The sequence below is a fragment of the Syngnathus floridae genome, unplaced genomic scaffold (genome assembly GCF_059516105.1).
Source record: "Syngnathus floridae isolate MCC-2025c unplaced genomic scaffold, RoL_Sflo_1.0 HiC_scaffold_25, whole genome shotgun sequence".
NCBI classification, from domain to species: Eukaryota; Metazoa; Chordata; class Actinopteri; order Syngnathiformes; family Syngnathidae; genus Syngnathus; species Syngnathus floridae.
Window position 1 is genome coordinate 634,969 of NW_028284054.1, and position 18,991 is coordinate 653,959.

An 18,991-nucleotide genomic window follows, 5' to 3' on the forward strand; every position below is an offset into this window, starting at 1 on the left:
TTGAAAAGACACCGTATTGCCGCAGATGTGGCAAAGAGTACTTTTGGGCATCTGAGACGGAAGGATGTCCAAAGCATCACGTCACCTGCTCTGGTAGGCATGGTGGTGGGACGTTGAGGTCAACCGCTTTGGGGTTGGCTGAATCTTTGATCGCAGGATGCCACACACTTGAAGACAGAAGCAGAAAAGCAGAGCTAAATGCAAAATGTACTCACCGGTGACTCCAATTTTTTTCCCCCCTGAAGAAACAGCTGGACGGGTGGCCCCGGCTGGCCAGTGGGACTCTTGTTATTCTGACCCTTTTTAGTGCGCGTTTGGGGCAACAACCGTTTTTTGTGGCGCTCTCTTCTGGTTCAAAAGTGCCCTGCATGTGAATTTGCTTTTCCTGCCTTCTGATTGGATGAGCGCCGGTGTGACGCGGTGCCTCTGTCACCGTGGCGGGGGGTATACGTTGGCATCGGAGCGTCTGCCAACGTCTGAGACCGGCTGGCAGTGTATCGGAGGTGTCGAGTGCGGTGCCGCTGGAGCTCACTCACCAGCTGGTGTTAGGGCCACAGAATGAAGGCCAAGGAGAAGAATAGAAAGAGAAACAGAAACTTCTCCTCCAATTGTTTGATTTGTCTCTTCTGAGCTTCGATGAATTCTTTCAGCTCTTTGTTCCTCTAGGACGGACAAATGGAAAGTGGCATTCAAAAGCCAGTAAGCGTGCAAGTAAGTGCCGGGCTGGCTTTGGGCCCTTACCTGTTGCGCGCTGTGCAGCAGATCCATTCTCTCTTGGAGGATGCAAGCGTCGCGCTCCCTCAACTCGCACATCAGGGCTCGCTTCCATTGGTCCACGGCGCTCCTAAGCTCTTCTCTCTGATCCGCCGTCAGCACGTCATTCACGCCAGCGTGGCTGGCTTTTTCGCCGTCCGTGGCGGGGCAGTCCCGCTGCGGTAGCGCCTCGTACAACATGGCCTCCAGCTCCAGGATCCTCTGGGCCGCAATCCTCGTCCATCAGTGGTCCGGCGGGAGATTTGAGGGCGGCTTACCTTATGAGCCTGGTCCATGGAACACTTCCTGAAGTCCAACTCTTCATCCAGGTAGCCCTTCTGCTTGCAGAACATATCCTAGCACAGCTCAAGGTCAGAATTGTTGGGGCACATTGCCGGAGTTCCCCTTGGCTGATGTCGCGTGTCTGTCTACCTTCTCACTTTCAATGTCCAACATCTTCTGTTGAAGTGCTGACTTGGTCACTTTGATGTATTCTAACCACTGAGGAAAGGCTGCTGTCACATAAGCAGAATGCGAGAGCGTGCGTGGACGTGCGCGTTACCTTCTCGGCTAGGGTGAGAAGGGTCCTGGCGTGAATCACGACCACCTGCTCCTCGTTGGTGAGATTCTGCAAGAGCCCAAAGGCACAGCGTCAACAAGCTTCTTTCAGCGCAAAGCCTTCCAAAAGTCACATTTGAGCCGCCGAGTCTCGTGGAGTGCGAACATAAGGAGTTCGACATACACTTACGGCGTTATAGCCCAGGATGTCCAGCTTCTTCATCAGATCACTGATGACGATGTCCGGGGGAAAGGCGCAAGGAGCAATGTAAGGTGTTCTGGGACCTCGGGTTAAGGTTAGGGTTGCGAGGGACGCCTTACGTACGCTCACGCCCTCGGCCTCGCAGTAGATCTGCAAAGGGCTGAGGCCGTCTGGGAAACGGACTTGCAGAAACTTCAAGACGGGGGAGCGCCACTCCCTCTCCTGAAAGGCAGAGGCATGCATCCGTCCGTCCGTCCGTCCGTCCGTCCGTCCGTCCGTCCGTCCGTCACATCTCTGGCCTCAACACGCTTGTGCGAGTCTTCCCACCTCCAGCTCCAGGATGCGGAACTCAAGCAGTTCGTTTTGGTCTCGGATATCCTGGATGTGCTCTTTCAGACGCGCTTCTTCCGCCTCCATCCGCCTGACCTGAAAAGACAGTCAGACCTCATCTGCGGGGCTTCCCGACGGGTGTGACGCCAAGCGACTCCGCCCAGCGCCTTTCTTTCCGTCACCTTTTCGGCCAACTGCTGATTGCTCTGACGCAGCAGCTGCTTCTCCTCCACCCACTTGACATTCTAGAAGAGACAAACGCGTGGACAGCTTTGGAATGTTGTGTCATTTTCATCCACAAATTCTTTGGTTGACTGGAAAATGACATTTGCTTTTCTCCGCATTTTCCCAGCCACGTTCGGGGGGGGGGGGGGGGGGGGTTGGTCCAGTAATGCCAGACGAATGAGTGACTGAAGAATGTAGCTATTTTGTCTGAGAAAAAGGTGTGCTCATTGATGAGCTTACCTGTCCTTGTTGCTTCAGCGCTGACTCCAGATCTGCTACTCTGCTTTGATAGTGACCCATTTCTACCATCAGCTTTTCTCTGGTCTGAAAGGAGGAGGAGGGAGGCTCCTCCTCCTCCTTTCAGACCAGAGAACACCCGAGGCTGGGTGAGAACGGGGAGGCTGCGACCCGGCCGGGGGTTGCGGAAAGGGGCGCCACCTTGATCTCCTTCTCGGCGTCGTAGTCCCCTTCGCTGGTCTGGGCTAGCAGAGCGTAGGCTCGTTGCAGCGCTTGATATTCTTGCGTCAGCTGGCGGTAGCGAAGCTCCGCCTCTTCATGCACACACCAATGCAACACAGCACTAGTACCAGAATCAGTCAGACCGGCGACAAAGCACCCGCGACGCAAAGACGAGTCCGATTCCAGGCTGAAGAGGAATGTTTGGTGCCAATACGCTGGCAGAAATGGCGGGCTACCTCTTCGGGTTCCGTGTCGGGGGTTCTGTCGGTGTGAAAAGACAAGGACGATCCGTCCGAGTCCACCAACACGTCTTCGTCGTAGCCGTAAAATGTTTCGATGACCTGCGGGCGCGGAAGCAAACATCTCTCTGAACAAACTGAAGCGACACCTCACGATGAATCGACGAGAGGAACGATAGCGAGAAAAAGGCCATTTCATCTTGCGCAACACCAAGCAGCCGCAAACAAACAGACTCACCTTGCAGGACCTCACGCTTTGTTCCTCCTCAGAGATTCTCGACGTCGGTATCGTAGCAGCAAATCTCTCTCCTGTCGACACAAATAATCCGCCTTTGAGATTCTTTGGATGCAAAGGGAACGAATGGCTCCGGCGCAGAAACAAACGCGACTCACAATGACATTTCTGACATGAGCTCCTGTCTCCAGAGCCTGAAAAACACGTCACCGGCGATGATTGGAGGGACGCTCGTCTTTTCCAAAAGTGACAACTACAGGGTGTGTCAGGGTTTTCCAGATTATCTTTATCGTATCATTATGTTGCTTTGACTTTGACTGCAACCTGTAATAAATAATATTATTTATCCCTTATTTATCCCTATCGCTTATCCCTTCCTACACAAAGTCGTAAAACACCCCTTGCTATGTTTTGACTAGAGGTCAAGGGCTTCCTCTATTCAATCCACTCTTACACCCACCCTGTTTCTCTTAATTAAAATGCTCGTGCAGGAGCCGAGAGTCAGACTTCATTCGTACAACGGATGGACTCTCCACCTGCAGGTGTCCAAAAGAACTTACTTGTCTCCCGTGTGGTTCTTGCAAAATAAGTTGGAGCGAGCGCAACTCTAACAGGGTGCATTTTGCCACTAGCTGCCTACGGACAATGACGTCGCGCTCGCGGCTCATGGTTGACGGGCTGAGCAGCCGGGCAAGTCCGTCGTTTTCAGCGCACAGCGAGTGGCAAAGGCGCTGACAAAACGGGAGCTTGGAGCTGCTGAAAACGGCAAAACAAGTCTAAAGCGTGTTCAAACGCGTGCGCACAATGCTCCTGCTTGAAAGGTCGGAATTTAAGGGGCCAATTTTTTGGATGGCGGCCGCCGGCCAAGCTTTGGACGGAAAAGGTTTCCTGGCGACAGCGAGCGAGCGCGGCGCTGCCGTACGTGCACCGAGTCGCCTGCCTGAAGACCTTGGACAAGTCGTCGATGATGTGCCGCTGCTCCACAACTTGAAGGAACTCCATTTCACCGTCCTGCTGGCCGCAACCGCGGTCCAGGTCATTGAGCGAACTAGGCCTTCTCTGTGGAACACAAATGCAGTGGACTCTGTTGGCACGCCGCCGTTGTCCGCGTCGACTTACCAAGCTTGCCATCTCCTCGTTCTCCTGGGTGACAAAGCGCACTTTGTTTTCAAGGCGGCACAGCACCAGCGAGAGTTCTTCATTCTTCCTGCTCAGGCGTTTGTTTTTGTACAGGAGTGGCAGAAACTGGCTTTCTGTTTCTCTCAGTCGCTTTAGCTGCAAGCATGAAGTGCGGGATGTGAAAGACGCACAACACGCGGGCCAGAACGTATCCATTCCTTTTGCATCGGTTTGAACGGAATCGTGGCTTTGGCTCCCAATAAAAGACATCTACCAGGCAACCGACTCGCCGCGCCGCTCAACTAATAAGCAAGCGCAATGGGTGCCTCGCTGGATGGCGCGCATCAAACGTAGCGCAAACCTTCAAGCGTGCCGTCAATAAATTACCAGTTCATTGCGCTCTTCAGAAAGCAGGGCGTTTCGATCCTCCAGTTTCCTGATGACTGCGCTGAGCTCAGCGATTTTCAGATGAAACCGTCGCGTGTCCCGATCCTCCTGAGACTGAAAACGCCCCGCAACACACACACACAAGCACTCGTTCAAAGTTCAAAACTGTTTTTGTGCTACCTTCCTCCAGCAACGAACTAAGTCATGCGTACTGCAAGTGTGTGATGAGGTGGCTTACGCAATGAAGAGGATTGCTAGTAGCGGCGTTGACCCCACTTCCAGGGTAGTTTAGGCCCGCCCTTTGGGAATCCCTCAGGGCAGCGATCTGCTGCTCGGCAGCCTGAGTCTGCAGCTGAAGGCGGTGGACGTGGCCGGCCCCAGGGCTTCATCCAAAACACTAACCGCTCTGTCTTTCAGCTTGATCTCATCCGTCTGGATGTACAAACGGGGAGCGCTCAGGCAGGCGGGCAAACTCATTTGCCAGAATTGTGACAAAAACAAAGAGAGCAACCGGCCAATTTTTTTCTTGAATCGACTAGAACACCTTTGCTGTGACAAAAGCGAAGCGAGCAACCGGACATTTTCTTCTTGTGAAATAGAATAGAATAGAATGCCTTAGGTGTCATTGCACTGCAGGTATACAACGAAATTGGGAACATAGCCACGCACCGCGCATCTGATCAGTCCTACCAGTCGGCGGATCTCCCTCTCGCAGTCTCTCTTGGTTCGGCTCAGCTCCTCCCGATGCTGGTGATGAGCCGATCGGAGCTCGGCCGCTCGGGACTGCCAGGCCTGCTGGGCCGCTGCCAGGGCTTCTTCCGCGCTCCTGGTGGAGGCGACACCGCTCGGTCTCCCGACACCGCCGCGTCTCCTCCACCTCCGCCAGCAAAGCGCCCCCCCTCCTCACCTGAGCAGACATTGCGCCACACCGGGCCGTTGAGACCGCAACGGAGCGCCGCGACGCTTACTGGGGACAAGCTACACAATACGGTAGCGGCCGCATCGAAGCCCGACGTGGCGTGCGGATAGTCAGACACGGATAGAGCGGATCACCTTGTCCATGGAGCCGTCCCTCAGGCTGAAGACCAAGGCATTCAGTCGCTGGATCTCTCCATCTTTGATTTTGATCACTCTCATCAGCTCCATTTCATGCTGCCGCAGTAATGTCTCCCTGGTAATGGCTAACTCTTTCTGCTTCTCCTCATGGAGTTTGCTTTTGAGTTCCGTCATGGCGGCGGTGGCACGGTGGTGCTCCGCCCGCAGGTCCTGACTTCTCTCTCTCTCCAGACAGCTGACCTGACATGACTTAGACTTAGACTTAGACAAACTTTATTGTCATCTTGTCTGCACATGGTGCATACAAAACGAAATTCCGTTGCATACGTCTTACAACAAAGTAGTGATATTGCAGTTGAATAGAAGTAACATATCCTATGAAAATATATATATATACATATACTATATATATATATATATATATATATATATATATTAAAAATAAGTATAAAGTGCAGCAGTGATAATTATGCAATAGTGCAAGTAGGCAAAACAGTATTCAAGAGTGTGCAGAGGAATGCTAAACCATGTATTAAACTTCTATTTAAAGGGTTTATACAAGTTCAGTAAAGTTGGTAGTGCGAGATAGTGCAAGATAGAGGTCCGTAGTGTCATAAAGTACAGTTCTGTGAATGTGTGATGCAGAGTTCAGTTTAGAGCTCAACAGTTCTAGTGTTCAACAGTCTGATGACAGCAGGGAAAAAGCTGTTGCAGAACCTGGTGGACCTGCAGCGGATGCTGCAAACCTCTTCCCAGAGGGCAGCAGGGAGAACAGTCCATGGTGGGGGTGTGATGGGTCATTGATGATGTTACGGGCACGGGACATGCAGCGCTGAGATGAAATGTCCTGAATGGAGGGAAGAGGAGCCCCTATGATCCTCTCTGCTGTCCTCACCACTCTCCTCACGTTCTTCCAATCGGAGGCGGTGCAGCCTCCACACCATACAGAGAGACAGCTTGTCAGAATGCTCTCTATGGTGCTCCTGTAGAACGTCCTCATGATGGGTGGGGGCAGGTGGGCTCTCCTCATCCTCCGCAGGAAGTACAAGCGCTTCTGTGCCCTCTTGACCAGTGCCGTAGTGTTCATAGTCCAGGTGAGGTCTTCTGTGATGTGGACCCCCAGGAATTTGGTGGTGCTGACCACCTCCACAGCTGAGCTGTTGATGATCAGTGGAGCGTGGTGAGGCTGTTTTTTCCTGAAGTCGACGACGATCTCCTTCATCTTCTCCTCATTCAGGATCAGGCTGTTTTCTCTGCACCAGCCCACCAGCTGCTCCACCTCCTCTCTGTAGTCCAGGTCGTTGTTGTCTCTGATGAGCCCCACCACCGTTGTGTCGTCTGCTGACTTCACGATGTGATTGGTGGTGAACCTGAGGACGCAGTCGTGTGTCATCAGGGTGAACAGCAGGGGGCTCAGGACGCAGCCCTGAGGGGAGCCTGTGCTGAGGGTGATGACATCAGAGGTGTTCTGTCCGACCCGGACTGACTGAGGTCTGTTGGTGAGGAAGTCTAGCAGCCAGTTGCGAAGGGGGGTGTTGAAGCCCAGGTGTTCCAATTTTCCTACCAGATGCTGTGGGATGATGGTGTTAAACGCTGAGCTGAAGTCCAGGAACAGCATCCGCACATGGGTGTTCTTCTCCTCCAGGTGAGCCAGGCTCAGGTGAAGAACGGAGGAGATGGCGTCCTGAGTGGAGCGGTTTTGCCGGTCGGCAAACTGGAACGGGTCAAATAATAGGGGGAGTCTGGAAACGATGTGACCTTTAAGCAGCCTTTCGAAGCACTTCATCATAACCGGAGTCAGTGCAACAGGCCGGTAATCATTAAATGAGGTGATTTGAGGTTTCTTCGGCACCGGAATGATGGAGGCAGTCTTAAAGCACGCCGGCACTGTGGCTTGGCCCAGCGAGGTGTTAAAAATGTCTGTGATGACCCCAGCCAGATGACTTGCACATTCCCTGAACACACGCCCAGGAATGTTGTCGGGGCCAGGGGCCTTACAGGGGTTGACTCTCCTCAGGGTCTTCAACACATCGGCGGAGTCAAGGCAGAGTACCTCCTCTTTCTGATGGGGGACAGTTTTAACTGCTGGAGTGCCGTTTAGTGCCTCGAACCTCCCAAAGAAGTTATTTAGACCATTTAGAAAGTCAGCATCAACTACACCCACCGGGGGGGGGGGGGGGGGGGGGAGGGTGAGTTGTAGTCTGTAATCGCCCGTATGCCTTGCCACATACTCCTGATGTTTTTGACGTCGTGGAAACGATCCTGAAATTTTCGACTGTGGTCTCGCTTCGCTATCCTGATGGCACGGTTCAAGTTGGCTCTCGCTGTCCTCAGTGTCTCCTTGTCGCCAGACTTGAAGGCAGAGTTCCGCGCTCGTAGCGTTTGACGTACCTCCTCAGTCATCCAGGGTCGTTGGTTGCCCCGGGTGATGATATTCTTAGTGGTGCTGACGTCCTCGGTGCATTTGTTGATGTAGGCTGACACAGTCATGGCACACGCATGTCTAATCTACATCGGGAAATCTGGGAGGGAGGGAGGGAGGCAGGCAGGGAGGCAGGCAGGGAGGCAGGCAGTGTCTGTCTGTTGAGGTTTTCACCTTGTTCTTCTCCTGCTGAAGTTCTAACTGGACGTCCATCAGTTTGGTTCTCAGCTCGTCATTGGCGGCCTGAAGGGCGTCCGTTCGCTCCGCCTTGGCCCGCCCTGCCGGAGCTCGTTTGGACATCTCTTACTCGAGTCTCGCCCGGTCGTCAGTCAGAGATCACAACATTTGTACCTGGAGAGCACAAACGCAGCGCTGTTTTCCACTGGCTTCGAACTCAACTTCAATCGGTACCGTAACTTACAACATCATAAACATAGAACTAGCTTGACTTATTCATTGAATAAATGCATTTGGTTCTTCAAAACTGCATCACGCAACATAGCGTGACCGAGACGGCCGTTATCCACCTGCGTGAAGTTATTTGGTGAAATGAATGAGATGTTTAAGACACCATCGTTCTGTCTCTCTGTAGATGAAGGGAAATAATCGATTGCTGAAGGTCCAAAGGTGTTGTGATAAACAAATAAACATATTAGTGATTAGTGACATATTTGTGATAAACATATTAGGCAGGATAATCACATATGTTAACTTGACTGCCCACACTGTATTTATTTATGGTTATTTGTTAAATCGAGTACTGTTAGACATGAAATAGGAAGTGTTTAACATAAATGGAAGACGAAAGGGGTACTCACCATTGTAGCTCCTGCTGGTCAATGATACGAGCCTCTTCTTGCAGTGGAAAACATACAGCCAACAAACACCGTGGAACCTAAAGGAATGAAATTAAACATTAACATTTAGCCTCAACCAACATTCACAGATACAACGCAACGCAAACTACACAAACGTAAATCTTTTTAAACACAATGAGTTGTACTTACCGTGTACGCTCTAGACGGTCCACTTGCAAGCAGAAAATAAAGATATTTCTGTTGATAATCGTCGTGTTTGTATCCGGTGTCTCGCTCAAGGCCATTGCGCCCACAGATTTGAATTTTGGCGAGAGTTCAGCCTATTGACGTCATTTCCGCGGTGTAATACCCGCATATCTGAAACGGCAAAGTTAAGAGTAGAGTTAAATAAAGTTTTTAGTCAACGCAATAATTTACAACCGTTGACCAGTCGAAATAATCGTCGAAATTTGGCGTCTGTGGCTGGAAGCAGACGCCGAGTTCGACGTTCCTCCCAAACGCCAAACTCCCTCGCTTTTCAGGGCTCAAAAAAAACAGTTGTAATTACCTTGTACGCTCTAGACGGTCAAGTTGCAAGCTGAAAACAAAAATATTTGCCTTGTTAGTCATCGTGTTACTAACCGCTGTGTCTTGTTTGCCAGAATTGCCGCTTTCCTACTTCCTGTTGCAAGCCACGCCCACGGAGTATAATTTTGCCGTGAGTTCCGCCTATTGACGTCATGTCCGCGTCACATGACTGCGACGTAATATTATCTAAAACTGTTTGTGCGGTATTGTGTTGTTCTGTGCGGTGTTGTGTTATTCTGTGCGGCGTCGTGTTGTTCTGTGCGGCGTCGTGTTGTTCAGTGCGACGTCGTGTTGTTCAGTGCGGCATGGTGTTGTTCAGTGCGGCATGGTGTTGTTCAGTGCGGCATGGTGTTGTTCAGTGCGGCATAATGTTGTTCAGTGCGGCATAATGTTGTTCAGTGCGGCATGGTGTTGTTCAGTGCGGCATGGTGTTGTTCAGTGCGGCATGGTGTTGTTCAGTGCAGCATAATGTTGTTCAGTGCGCCATAATGTTGTTCAGTGCGGCATGGTGTTGTTCAGTGCGGGATGGTGTTGTTCAGTGCAGGATGGTGTTGCTCAGTGCGGCATGGTGTTGTTCAATGCGGCATGGTGTTGTTCAGTGCGGGATGGTGTTGTTCAGTGCGGCATGGTGTTGTTCAGTGCGGCACAATGTTGTTCAGTGCGGCATGGTGTTGTTCAGTGCGGCATGGTGTTGTTCAGTGCGGCATGGTGTTGTTCAGTGCGGCATGGTGTTGTTCAGTGCGGAATGGTGTTGTTCAGTGCGGCATGGTGTTGTTCAGTGCGGGATGGTGTTGTTCAATGCGGGATCGTGTTGTACAGTGCGGGGTGGTGTTGTTCAGTGCAGGATGGTGTTGTTCAGTGCGGCATGGTGTTGTTCAATGCGGCATGGTGTTGTTCATTGCGGGATGGTGTTGTTCATTGCGGCATGGTGTTGTTCAGTGCGGCATGGTGTTGTTCAGTGCGGCATGGTGTTGTTCAGTGCGGCATGGTGTTGTTCAGTGCGGCATAATGTTGTTCAGTGCGGCATGGTGTTGTTCAGTGCGGGTAGGTGTTGTTCAGTGCAGGATGGTGTTGTTCAGTGCGGCATGGTGTTGTTCAGTGCAGCATAGTGTTGTTCAGTGCAGCATGGTGTTGTTCAGTGCGGCATGGTGTTGTTCAGTGCGGCATGGTGTTGTTCAATGCGGCATGGTGTTGTTCAATGCGGGATCGTGTTGTTCAGTGCGGGGTGGTGTTGTTCAGTGCAGGATGGTGTTGTTCAGTGCGGCATGGTGTTGTTCAGTGCTGGATGGTGTTGTTCAGTGCTGGATGGTGTTGTTCATTGTGGCATGGTGTTGTTCAGTGCGGCATGGTGTTGTTCAGTGCGGCATGGTGTTGTTCAGTGCGGCATGGTGTTGTTCAGTGCGGCATGGTGTTGTTCAGTGCGGCATGGTGTTCAGTGCGGGATGGTGTTGTTCAATGCGGGATGGTGTTGTACAGTGCGGGGTGGTGTTGTTCAGTGCAGGATGGTGTTGTTCAGTGCGGCATGGTGTTGTTCAATGCGGCATGGTGTTGTTCAGTGCGGGATGGTGTTGTTCATTGCGGCATGGTGTTGTTCAGTGCGGCATGGTGTTGTTCAGTGCGGCATGGTGTTGTTCAGTGCGGCATGGTGTTGTTCAGTGCGGCATAATGTTGTTCAGTGCGGCATGGTGTTGTTCAGTGCGGGTAGGTGTTGTTCAGTGCAGGATGGGGTTGTTCAGTGCGGCATGGTGTTGTTCAATGCGGCATGGTGTTGTTCAGTGCGGGATGGTGTTGTTCAGTGCGGCATGGTGTTGTTCCGTGCGGCATGGTGTTGTTCAGTGCGGGATGGTGTTGTTCATTGCGGCATGGTGTTGTTCAGTGCGGCATGGTGTTGTTCAATGCGGCATGGTGTTGTTCAATGCGGCATGGTGTTGTTCAATGCGGGATCGTGTTGTTCAGTGCGGGGTGGTGTTGTTCAGTGCAGGATGGTGTTGTTCAGTGCGGCATGGTGTTGTTCAATGCGGCATGGTGTTGTTCAGTGCTGGATGGTGTTGTTCATTGTGGCATGGTGTTGTTCAGTGCGGCATGGTGTTGTTCAGTGCGGCATGGTGTTGTTCAGTGCAGGATGATGTTGTTTAGTGCGGCATGGTGTTGTTCAATGCAGGATCGTGTTGTTCAGTGCAGCATAATGTTGTTCAGTGCAGCATGGTGTTGTTCAGTGCGGCATGGTGTTGTTCAATGCGGCATGGTGTTGTTCAGTGCGGGATGGTGTTGTTCAGTGCGGCATGGTGTTGTTCAGTGCGGCATAATGTTGTTCAGTGCAGCATGGTGTTGTTCAGTGCGGCATGGTGTTGTTCAGTGCGACATAATGTTGTTCAGTGCGGCATAATGTTGTTCAGTGCGGCATGGTGTTGTTCAGTGCGGCATGGTGTTGTTCAGTGCGGCATGATGTTGTTCAGTGCGGCATGGTGTTGTTCAGTGCAGGATGGTGTTGTTCAGTGCGGCATGGTGTTGTTCAATGCGGCATGGTGTTGTTCAGTGCGGGATGGTGTTGTTCAGTGCAGGATGGTGTTGTTCAGTGCGGCATGGTGTTGTTCAGTGCGGAATGGTGTTGTTCAGTGCGGCATGGTGTTGTTCAGTGCGGCATGGTGTTGTTCAGTGCAGGATGGTGTTGTTCAATGCGGGATGGTGTTGTTCAGTGCGGGATGGTGTTGTTCAGTGCAGGATGGTGTTGTTCAGTGCGGCATGGTGTTGTTCAATGCGGCATGGTGTTGTTCAGTGCAGGATGGTGTTGTTCAGTGCGGCATGGTGTTGTTCAATGCGGCATGGTGTTGTTCAATGCGGCATGGTGTTGTTCAGTGCGGCATGGTGTTGTTCAGTGCGGCATGGTGTTGTTCAGTGCGGCATAATGTTGTTCAGTGCGGCATGGTGTTGTTCAGTGCGGCATGGTGTTGTTCAGTGCGGCATGGTGTTGTTCAGTGCAGGATGGTGTTGTTCAGTGCGGCATGGTGTTGTTCAATGCGGCATGGTGTTGTTCAGTGCAGGATGGTGTTGTTCAGTGCGGCATGGTGTTGTTCAATGCGGCATGGTGTTGTTCAGTGCGGGATGGTGTTGTTCAGTGCGGCATGGTGTTGTTCAGTGCGGCATAATGTTGTTCAGTGCGGCATGGTGTTGTTCAGTGCGGCATGGTGTTGTTCAGTGCGGCATAATGTTGTTCAGTGCGGCATGGTGTTGTTCAGTGCGGAATGGTGTTGTTCAGTGCGGCATGGTGTTGTTCAGTGCGGGATGGTGTTGTTCAGTGCGGCATGGTGTTGTTCAGTGCGGCATAATGTTGTTCAGTGCGGCATGGTGTTGTTCAGTGTGGCATGGTGTTCAGTGCGGCATGGTGTTGTTCAGTGCGGTATCGTGTTGTTTAGTGCGGTATCGTGTTGTTCATTGCGGTATCGTGTTGTTCAGTGCAGTATCGTTGTGTTTTTCGTATTGTGTTGTGTTGTTCGTAATGTGTTGTGTTGTTCGTATTGTGTTGTGTTGTTCGTATTGTGTTGTGTTGTTCGTATTGTGTTGTGTGTTTCATATTGTGTTGTTCATATTGTGTTGAGTTGTTCGTATTGTGTTGTGTTGTTCGTATTGTGTTGCCTTTAACACTTAGCCTCTAACACTTAGCCTCTAACACTTAGCCTTTAGCACCTAGAAGGTAAATAAATAGGAAGGAAGGACTCACCGGTGACGTCTTCGCCCACGTCCAAGCGTTGTACTTTGTATTTTCATCCTTCTGACAGTGGAAAACATAGCCAACAAACACCGTGGAACCTAAACGAATGAAAGAAAACTATCATTTGGCCACAACAGACATTCACAGATACAACACAATGTGACGTGCGGGGTTGAGGTTAAAGGTTGAGTGAAGGGCCCTCGTTTTAAACTACTTTTTTGAAAAGGATTGGGAACAAGTAAGACGTATTTAATTTATTTAATGGGAAGTAGTAAGAGCTATTGAATTTAATCTATGTATTATATTCTATTGTATTGTATTCTGTTGTATTCTTTTGGATTGTATTCACACTAACCCCACTAAAACTTCAGCCCACAAAAACTCGCCTCTGGCGCCTAGCCTCTGGCTTTTAGCCTCTAACACTTAGCCTTTAACACTTAGCCTAGAAGGTGAATAAATAGGGTTAAAGGTTGAGTGAAGGGACCTCGTTTTAAACTACTTTTTTGAAAAGGAGTGGGAACAAGTAAGACGTATTTAATTTATTTAATGGGAACTAGTAAGACTTATTAAATTTATTTAATCTACTTTTCTTCCCAGGCAAAATTTGATGTGCTGCAATTCCAAATTTCCAAAGTGAATGAAGGAATGAAGTCCTTTAAATTATGATTTTGTATAAATACTAGGCATTAACACAAAATTGACGGCACAAAATGGGCAGACTTTACTTGTTTGAAAAGGACTGGTTACAAGACAGACTTTTTTAATTTATTTAATGGGAAGAAGACTTATTTAGTTTAATTGATCTATTTTTGTTCCCTGGCAAAATTCGATTTGCTGCAATTCCAAATTTCCAAAGTGAATGAAGGAAAGAAGTCGTTTAAATTATGATTTTGTTTAAATACTAGGCATAGACACAAAATCTACGGCACAAAATGGGCAGACTTTACTTGTTTGAAGAGGACTGGTTACAAGACAGACTTTTCTGATTTATTTAATGGGAAGAAGACTTATTTAGTTTATTTAATCTATTTTTGTTCCCTGGCAAAATTGGATTTGCTGAAATTGTATTTTGCCAAATCTTGACTTGAGACCTGATAGGAAGTATTAAACGCTTAGTTAAATCAATACAAGTTGGTAATAAGAGCGAGTAATGTTGGTTGAACCGATGAATGAAGGTTGAAAGCAATTTAAATTATGACTTTGTATAAATACTAGATATCAACAGAACATCTACTGCGCGAAATGGGCAGAGTTTACTTGTTTGAGAAGGAGTGGCTTATTCAAAACTAAGATTTATTTAATCTGTTTGTTCCCAGGCAAAATTGGATGTGATGCATTTCCAAATTTCACCACATGATGGTGCCCAATTTTGACTTCATAGGACATATTAAACACTTAGCTTGTTATTATGTTCAAGGTAATCAGATTTGTTTATTATTCTAATGGCCTCTTCAAAACTATTCTGGATTACTACTTTGGATCTATTCTACATTACTTGGCAACAACATACTCTGTAACAGATTAGGCAGTATAATCATATATGTTAACTTGAGAGTGCCCACACTCAATCTACTTATCGTGATGTGTTAAATCAATTACTGTTAGACATTATTTGTCTGATAATCTACCAAATCTTTGAATTGAAGAATTTGTGATTTAATTAATAGCTTGTTGTTATGTTAAGGGTAATCGTACTTGTATATAATTCTAATGGCCTTCTTTTGAAAACTATTCTGAATTACAACTTTGGATCTTATATTACTTTGCAACAATCTACTCTGTGACAGATTAGGCAGTATAATCACATATGTTAACTTCAGTGCCCACACTGTATTTATTTATGGTTATTTGTTAAATCAAGTACTGTTAGACATGAAATAGGAAGTGTTTAACATAAATGTTATGGCTACTCACCATTGTAGCTCGCTCCTGGTCAATGATACGAGCCTCTTCTTGCAGTGGAAAACTTGCAGCCAACAAACACCGTGGAACCTAAAGGAATGAAATTAAACATTAACATTTCGCCTCGACCAATTTTCACACGTACAACGCAACGCGGCTACACTTCTGCTATTACAAACGTAAATCTCCTTAAACACAATGAGTGTTACTTACCGTGTACGCTCTAGACGGTCCAGTTGCAAGCAGAAAATAAAGATATTTCTGTTGATAATCGTCGCTGCTCAGCGGCTCACGGCCATCGCGCCAACAGATTTGAATTTTGGCGGAGGTTCGGGCAATTACGTCATATCCGCGGCACATGACTGCGACGTAATACCCGCTTATCTGAAACGGCAGTTAAAAGTAGAGTTACATCAAGTTTTCTTGGAACCTAAACGAATGAAAGAAAACTATCATTTGGCCACAACCAAGATTCACAGATACAACACAACGTGCGGGGTTGAGGTTAAAGATTGAGTGAAGGGCCCTCGTTTTAAACTACTGTTTTGAAAAGGAGTGGAAACAAGTAAGACGTATTTAATTTATTTAATGGGAAGTAGTAAGACTTATTAAATTTATTTAATCTACTTTTCTTCCCAGGCAAAATTTGATGTGCTGCAATTCCAAATTTCCAAAGTGAATGAAGGAATGAAGTCCTTTAAATTATGATTTTGTATAAATACTAGGCATAAACACAAAATCGACGGCACAAAATGGGCAGACTTTACTTGTTTGAAAAGGACTGGTTACGAGACAGACTTTTTTAATTCATTTAATGGGAAGAAAACGTATTTAGTTTAATTGATCTATTTTTGTTCCCTGGCAAAATTCGATTTGCTGCAATTCCAAATTTCCAAAGTGAATGAAGGAAAGAAGTCGTTTAAATTATGATTTTGTTTAAATACTAGGCATAGACACAAAATCTACGGCACAAAATGGGCAGACTTTACTTGTTTGAAGAGGACTGGTTACAAGACAGACTTTTCTGATTTATTTAATGGGAAGAGGACTTATTTAGTTTATTTAATCTATTTTTGTTCCCTGGCAAAATTGGATTTGCTGAAATTGTATTTTGCCAAATCTCGATTTGAGACCTGATAGGAAGTATTAAACGCTTAGTTAAATCAATACAAGTTGGTAATAAGAGCGAGTAATGTTGGTTGAACCGATGAATGAAGGTTGAAAGCAATTTAAATTATGACTTTGTATAAATACTAGATATTAACAGAACATCTACTGCGCAAAATGGGCAGAGTTTACTTGTTTGAGAAGGAGTGGCTTATTCAAAACTAAGATTTATTTAATCTGTTTGTTCCCAGGCAAAATTGGATGTGATGCAATTCCAAATCTATCTGAAACGGCAGTTAAAAGTAGAGTTACATAGTTTTCTTTTTTAATCAACACAATCATTTACAACCGTTGACCAGAAAGAATCGTCGAAATTCGACGTCCCCCACAAACGCCACGCTCACTCGCTTTTCAGGGCAACAAAAGTACTTCTTTTTAAAAACGATGAGTTGTACTTACCGTGTACGCTCTGGACGGTCCAGTTGCAAGCAGAAAATAAAAATATTTCTCTTGTTAGTCGTATGTTACCATCCGCTGTGTCTTTGTCAACATCGCCGCCATTTTCCTACTTCCTGCTGCGAGCCACGCCCACGGATTTAAATTTGGGCGGAAGCTCTTTCCATTGGCGTCGTTTTCGCGTATAGCAAATCCGATTGGTTGGGAAGGGGGCACGGTTATGCAGCCGAGGGGTCCTGTGATCGGTGGGATGTAAAGTAGGCGTCGACGTCACGTCCGCGTCACGTGACCACGACGTGGCAGACGATATAGCAACCGCTGTTTTGTTTAGTAGATTTACAGTTGTTATGCATTGGCATAATGGTGTGCACTCAAAATAGATTTAAATAAATTAAATATTTCTTCTGCCCACTCCCTTTTAAACAAGTTAACTCTGCCCACGTCCATTGACGTCTTGTCTGCGTCACGTGACCACGACGTAGCGACGTCATGTAGTAACCGCTGTTTTGATCAGTAGACTTACAGTTATTATGCGTTGACATAATGGCGCACTGGTTAGCATGGCCACCTCTTAAGCATGATGTTGCGGGTTCGACGCCTGATCAATGTTAGCATGGAGTGAGCTTAAGTGCATGGCGCTGAAGATTTGAATCTTTGAAATGCGCTGAGGTCTGACATATCAGGCAGAATGGTTTGCCATCACGTTCAACAAAAAATAGAAACTTTCCCACTCTGATTAAAACGTCCTGTGTTCATCTACGTATTTTCGTTTTGCTGTGCATCTTTTCCCTGCCATTTCAAGAGCCCAATTGACACTCATAGTTTAAAGAAATGTGTTTGCCCATCCTACTTTGTGGAATTTCACCACATGCGCTTTTGACCAAAATACCAAATTGAACTCAAGTGAAGCCAACACGCACAACCCCCCCCCCCCCACACACACACACACACACACACACACAAATGTTGATATGAACATAAAAGAGCCGCATGCGGTTCGGGAGTTGCGGCTTGGCCAAACCTGTACTATACAACTTTATTTGTATAAAATTTTCACAACAGCTGTCACACAAACAAAGCGGGAAAAACCGAAGACGTGCGTGTTCCGCCCACGCTGGATTTATTTGCACCTTTGAAAAGACACCGTATTGCCGCAGATGTGGCAAAGAGTACTTTTGGGCATCTGAGACGGAAGGATGTCCAAAGCATCACGTCACCTGCTCTGGTAGGCATGGTGGTGGGACGTTGAGGTCAACCGCTTTGGGGTTGGCTGAATCTTTGATCGCAGGATGCCACACACTTGAAGACAGAAGCAGAAAAGCAGAGCTAAATGCAAAATGTACTCACCGGTGACTCCAATTTTTTTCCCCCCTGAAGAAACAGCTGGACGGGTGGCCCCGGCTGGCCAGTGGGACTCTTGTTATTCTGACCCTTTTTAGTGCGCGTTTGGGGCAACAACCGTTTTTTGTGGCGCTCTCTTCTGGTTCAAAAGTGCCCTGCATGTGAATTTGCTTTTCCTGCCTTCTGATTGGATGAGCGCCGGTGTGACGCGGTGCCTCTGTCACCGTGGCGGGGGGTATACGTTGGCATCGGAGCGTCTGCCAACGTCTGAGACCGGCTGGCAGTGTATCGGAGGTGTCGAGTGCGGTGCCGCTGGAGCTCACTCACCAGCTGGTGTTAGGGCCACAGAATGAAGGCCAAGGAGAAGAATAGAAAGAGAAACAGAAACTTCTCCTCCAATTGTTTGATTTGTCTCTTCTGAGCTTCGATGAATTCTTTCAGCTCTTTGTTCCTCTAGGACGGACAAATGGAAAGTGGCATTCAAAAGCCAGTAAGCGTGCAAGTAAGTGCCGGGCTGGCTTTGGGCCCTTACCTGTTGCGCGCTGTGCAGCAGATCCATTCTCTCTTGGAGGATGCAAGCGTCGCGCTCCCTCAACTCGCACATCAGGGCTCGCTTCCATTGGTCCACGGCGCTCCTAAGCTCTTCTCTCTGATCCGCCGTCAGCACGTCATTCACGCCAGCGTGGCTGGCTTTTTCGCCGTCCGTGGCGGGGCAGTCCCGCTGCGGTAGCGCCTCGTACAACATGGCCTCCAGCTCCAGGATCCTCTGGGCCGCAATCCTCGTCCATCAGTGGTCCGGCGGGAGATTTGAGGGCGGCTTACCTTATGAGCCTGGTCCATGGAACACTTCCTGAAGTCCAACTCTTCATCCAGGTAGCCCTTCTGCTTGCAGAACATATCCTAGCACAGCTCAAGGTCAGAATTGTTGGGGCACATTGCCGGAGTTCCCCTTGGCTGATGTCGCGTGTCTGTCTACCTTCTCACTTTCAATGTCCAACATCTTCTGTTGAAGTGCTGACTTGGTCACTTTGATGTATTCTAACCACTGAGGAAAGGCTGCTGTCACATAAGCAGAATGCGAGAGCGTGCGTGGACGTGCGCGTTAC

General features: G+C 48.4%; 2 protein-coding genes and 1 long non-coding RNA gene across 5 annotated transcripts; all 3 read right to left on the reverse strand.

Annotated features, from left to right (window-relative positions):
* Positions 1–1,315, reverse strand: LOC148378828 (janus kinase and microtubule-interacting protein 3-like). 2 transcript variants are annotated; one of them, XM_088367702.1, is made up of 3 exons: positions 1,186–1,217; positions 742–1,109; positions 1–662 (listed from the first exon to the last, which is right to left on the reverse strand). In XM_088367702.1, exons 2-3 carry the CDS (start codon positions 952–954, stop codon positions 546–548), a joined length of 330 nt encoding a protein of 109 aa, XP_088223828.1. In that variant the 5' UTR covers positions 955–1,109; positions 1,186–1,217; the 3' UTR covers positions 1–545. The 2 variants fall into 2 exon arrangements, with proteins under 2 accessions (XP_088223828.1, XP_088223827.1); XM_088367701.1 differs by having other exon boundaries at positions 742–1,315.
* Positions 1,316–7,742: 6,427 nt separating this feature from the next.
* LOC148378829 (uncharacterized) lies at positions 7,743–15,360 on the reverse strand. Its single transcript, XR_015855565.1, has 7 exons — positions 15,195–15,360; positions 14,994–15,071; positions 13,089–13,177; positions 9,351–9,380; positions 8,993–9,160; positions 8,804–8,880; positions 7,743–8,336 (listed from the first exon to the last, which is right to left on the reverse strand). It is a non-coding gene; the product is annotated as an uncharacterized LOC148378829 (long non-coding RNA).
* Positions 15,361–17,676: 2,316 nt separating this feature from the next.
* Positions 17,677–18,991, reverse strand: LOC148378830 (janus kinase and microtubule-interacting protein 3-like). 2 transcript variants are annotated; one of them, XM_088367700.1, is made up of 3 exons: positions 18,862–18,893; positions 18,418–18,785; positions 17,677–18,338 (listed from the first exon to the last, which is right to left on the reverse strand). In XM_088367700.1, exons 2-3 carry the CDS (start codon positions 18,628–18,630, stop codon positions 18,222–18,224), a joined length of 330 nt encoding a protein of 109 aa, XP_088223826.1. In that variant the 5' UTR covers positions 18,631–18,785; positions 18,862–18,893; the 3' UTR covers positions 17,677–18,221. The 2 variants fall into 2 exon arrangements, with proteins under 2 accessions (XP_088223826.1, XP_088223825.1); XM_088367699.1 differs by having other exon boundaries at positions 18,418–18,991.